A 4113-nucleotide genomic window follows, 5' to 3' on the forward strand; every position below is an offset into this window, starting at 1 on the left:
ACTTTCTTTTGTCGATATTTTCGAGTTAAATTTGTAGATACAATAGCCCAATAGCCAAGAGTACTCGCAGGTGTGGCGTACTTCTGTAGAAATTTTGTATACTATCCACAAAATTGTTTACTCTCGATATTACAAATTTACGGTTTTAAAAATGAAATATTTGGACATAATAGGTAGGTAGCCTATTATCCAATTGTGCAAGCACTGTGCTAACTAAAATTTGATCCATGCACCCAACAACCCATTATAAAAGAGATCTTACATGATTGAACTCTCAGAAGGATCGAATATTAACATAAACCATTCCAAAACAGAAATTAAATTTAATCCATGTGATTTGTACCACAGCTGCTAAAGAAAACGAATAAACTATAAATCGCGATATACTTCTTTCCAAACATAGTACCATTCTCCTGCTAGTTACACTGAATAATCGGCAACACAGACCAGTGCTAAACATTCACACTTTGCTTATGTTCATGTGTTCTCTATATTTTGTTCATGAAACAAAGAATTCCGCGACAATTCGATTATGAGAACATATTTTCCCAATATGCATGTCCAAGGTAGTACAACTCTGCGTAACTTGATTATGATATAAATGAGACACGTATTACCATGCAAACAAGAAAGATTAGGCTATTGGGAAAATTATGCATCCCAGGATAATGCAGCCCAGTTTTATTTTGTATTCCAGGTCACACAGTGCATGTCAGCACAGCGGGTGAGCCAAGACGTGAGGCGACCATACCGAGCCACCGTCCGTCGCTGTTGTTTTATTATGACAAGAAAGATGCATCGGTCAGGGCAGACGAGGACTATCGATAGGCGATAGCGCATTCAGAAATGAAACTCGCAGTGGTCGATGTGTACTATGGTGCTAACCATCCAATCCTTTTCAATGCCTCCACGAGAAAGAGAAGGGATCCGTCCAAATTCCAAGCACAATCTTTGTCAATGCCCCTGCCAACCTGAGATCCTTTTTCCCACGCAGAACGGAAAAAGTTTAATTCCCTGCAACTGCAAGAATGAAGAAAATAATTCCAGCGTTTGCGACCAGCAACAGATGAACAACGATTACTGCACATAGATAGATGTGATGCTATAATGCAACTGCATTTAGACAGTTCATTCTGAAGAAAAACCAAGCAATAGCAGAACTTAATCTTAAAGGCAAGAGCTCAATTTTGAAACAACAAGTGGGAACTTTACATCAAATCATGATTCAAGAATCATCTCAAGTACAACAGCAATATGTTATTACAACAACCATGAGTCGAGTCATGGAGCAACAATTCGATTGCAATATCCTTCTCCCCTCCTAGTCCTTGGTTCAGAAACCAAAGGATAAGGCGGCAATAGATATTAGACAGTAGCACCATAATAATTCACAATCCTCATAGTGAGGAAGTCACCTTTATAAAGATCAAACAAGAAAGGGGGCACAAAAGTAGAAATACAAGGAGAAATGTCTCACCTAGGCAAAGCTGGCAACTCTGATGCAACTGACTAGGCTCCAGTTCTTCCCCCATTTCCTTCACCTGTGGCCAAGCTCAGAAATCTCCTCTTCTTCTACACCAAACAACCCCAAAAGAATGTGGCACGGGTGCTTGCTAGCATGATGTCATGAGGCTGGTAACTTAGCAGCAGTAGGCAGTAGCAGCCCCGGTTGAAGCACAGCCAAAAAATTGTCACCTCTCTTGATTCATCTGTGTGTTTGGTTGTGTCCTAAACTACCATCTCATCGAGCTGGAGCTGTTCGAGCCAGCCACCGATGACACCGGTGGCAGCGTCCTCCTCACCGTCAATGCCCCCGCGGTGGTTTGCTGATCGACCCAAGATGGCACTGTCCTCACCGTCAATGCTGTCGTGGTGGCTTGCTGATCGACCGAAGATGCCAATAGACTCTGTTGCCATGGTCCCGTTGGTTGATGATTTCTCCGGCGTCGGCTCCTTTACTAAGGTATTGACCCATGAGAGGTCAGGCTCGTCGGTGTTGGCCCCAGACCGGAGATCAAATGACGACGACCGCTTGAGACGGCCAAGCTCGTCGTTGTCAGCGCCCCAGTCCGGGGTGCCCGAGGGGAGGCCCCATTTGGACCAGCTCGAGCCCACCACCGGTGAGCCGACCAGGAGCGGGGCGCTGGAACCCAGGTCTCTTGAGCTCATGCTTCGCAGTGTCTGCTGCTGCATCTTCTCCCGCTGCGCCAATGCCGCGAGCAGCCGGGAGCTCATTGGGGAGACAGGCTCTGGGGTGGCTGCAGCCCGTGGCGAGAGCAAGCTCTGCTGCTGCTGGAACTGATTCAGGAAGGCGGCCTTGTGCGTCGGCGAGAAGGCAGAGCCGCCCTGGTCGGCGTACCGCGGCGAGTGGGAGGCCGCCATCTCCGCCGAGAACAGTTCATCCAGATTTGACGGCACAAGCACCTTCCCCCTCGCCGACCGGACAGAGGCAGGCGATCCAAGGTGATTGTCATAGTCCCCCGAGGCGAGAAGCTCGTCGACGGCCATGGCCCTCGCGCTCAGCGAGGTGCGCAGCCGGCTCAGGTGCAAGTTCCCTGCGCTCCCGGGGAGGCACAGCGCCGGCAAGTTAGGCTGCGGCCACGACATGCCACTCCCTCCACCGGACGGCGACAGCGGCGGCGTGAACGAAGATCCCGGAGATGACAGCCCCATCCCCATGGCCGCCATCTCCATCGCCCCGCGGGGCGACGGCACGGCCGAGCCTGTGGACACGTAGAGCGGCCGGAGCTCCTCCGGCGTGTGAGCGAAGAAGCAGACGCGTCGCGCGCAGCCAACGCCGTCCTTGCAGAGGCGCGTCCGGTACTGCGCCGGGTGGAGCCAGCTCTCGAACACCCCGTGCGCATACTCGCACATGTCCCCTCTCCTGCAGCCGGCGCCCTTCTTGAACTCCGGGCACGGCACGCAGCTGTAGTGGTACTTCCTGGGATCCCTCCGCCGCGCGTTCTCTCCTGGGTGGACGAAGGGGCACTCGGTCCAGTCGTGGGAGTAGGCCCTGGAGCACGCGCGGACCTTGAAGGAGTACATGCGAAAGTCGTCGGAAGCGTATGCGCCGTTCTTGATGTCCGGAAGCGAGGGGTCCGGCGGCCACTCCTTCCGGGCGCCAAGGAGTGAGAGGATGTGGTTCTTGAGGGGCAACGAGTTGGGAGGCAGCGCGACGAGGTCTGACGGCCGGCGGTGGAGATGGTCAAGGAGGGTAGGGTCGGCGCCGGCGGCGAGGAGGCGGGAAACGGTGGTGGGTGCGGATGGAGCGCCGCCCGCGGCCGCGAGGTGGAGCGGGGTGGAGAGCGAGGAGGCGGAGGCGCGGTTGGGGTCGGCGAGGTGGGGCGGCAAGAGGAGGGCGTCGAGGCAAGCCACGGACCCGTACGCGGCAGCGACCATGAGCGGCGTCATGGGCTCCGCGCCCCGCGCCGGAGAGTACCACGGCGCGGGCTCATCGGCGAGCAACGGGTGCGCGGCGAGGAGGTCGACGAGCGCCGACACGTCGTCGTCGGCCGCCAGCTCGAGCAACCTCGCCGATACAGCCGCCACATCCACCCCGTCATAGTCGGAGGCCTCCCCCATGGGCGGCGGCGCGCGATCGGAGAAGGTGTTCGACGAAATGGTGGAAAGCCGGGAGGGAGAGAGGGGAAAGGCAGGGCCTTTGGGTTTTTGGACAAAACTAGGTTTTGGTTGGGGTTGGGTTTTGGTATTTGCTATGCTCCAGCTCCATGCGCGAAAAATTGTCGTTTTCACAGCTTTGCCCCTCGGGACACGGTGAATTCTGGGTTGAGATGCAATGTATTCTTCACAAATAAATAATCGAATTGAGATGCAATGAATTCTTCAAAAATAAATAATCAAATTGAGATGCAATAGATTCGTAGCTTTTCGCTTTTACCGGCGATGGTGCTGTAGGATTTTGGGTGGAAGAGGTTGCACAAAATCAATAGGGCAGAGAAAAAGGTGCTGAATAGTTTGAGTGGAGGTGCTCACATTGAAGATTCATCCTATTGGAAAAGGCACATTCTCCTTTTTTTTAGAAAGGGTAGGTGGTATTTATACGTGTTTTCTTTAGATTGGTCAAAAATTGTATTGTATAAACACGATCTACAC

General features: G+C 52.7%; 1 protein-coding gene across 1 annotated transcript; it reads right to left on the reverse strand.

Annotated features, from left to right (window-relative positions):
- Window positions 1-453: 453 nt before the first annotated feature.
- On the reverse strand, window positions 454-3850 carry LOC123395837 (zinc finger CCCH domain-containing protein 67-like). Its single transcript, XM_045090871.1, is given in 3 exon segments — window positions 454-993; window positions 996-1014; window positions 1738-3850. Coding segments are annotated over 3 exon segments (1959 nt in total). The 5' UTR covers window positions 3583-3850; the 3' UTR covers window positions 454-898.
- Window positions 3851-4113: the final 263 nt, after the last annotated feature.

The sequence above is a fragment of the Hordeum vulgare genome, chromosome 5H (assembly GCF_904849725.1).
Source record: "Hordeum vulgare subsp. vulgare chromosome 5H, MorexV3_pseudomolecules_assembly, whole genome shotgun sequence".
Lineage (NCBI taxonomy): Eukaryota > Viridiplantae > Streptophyta > Magnoliopsida > Poales > Poaceae > Hordeum > Hordeum vulgare.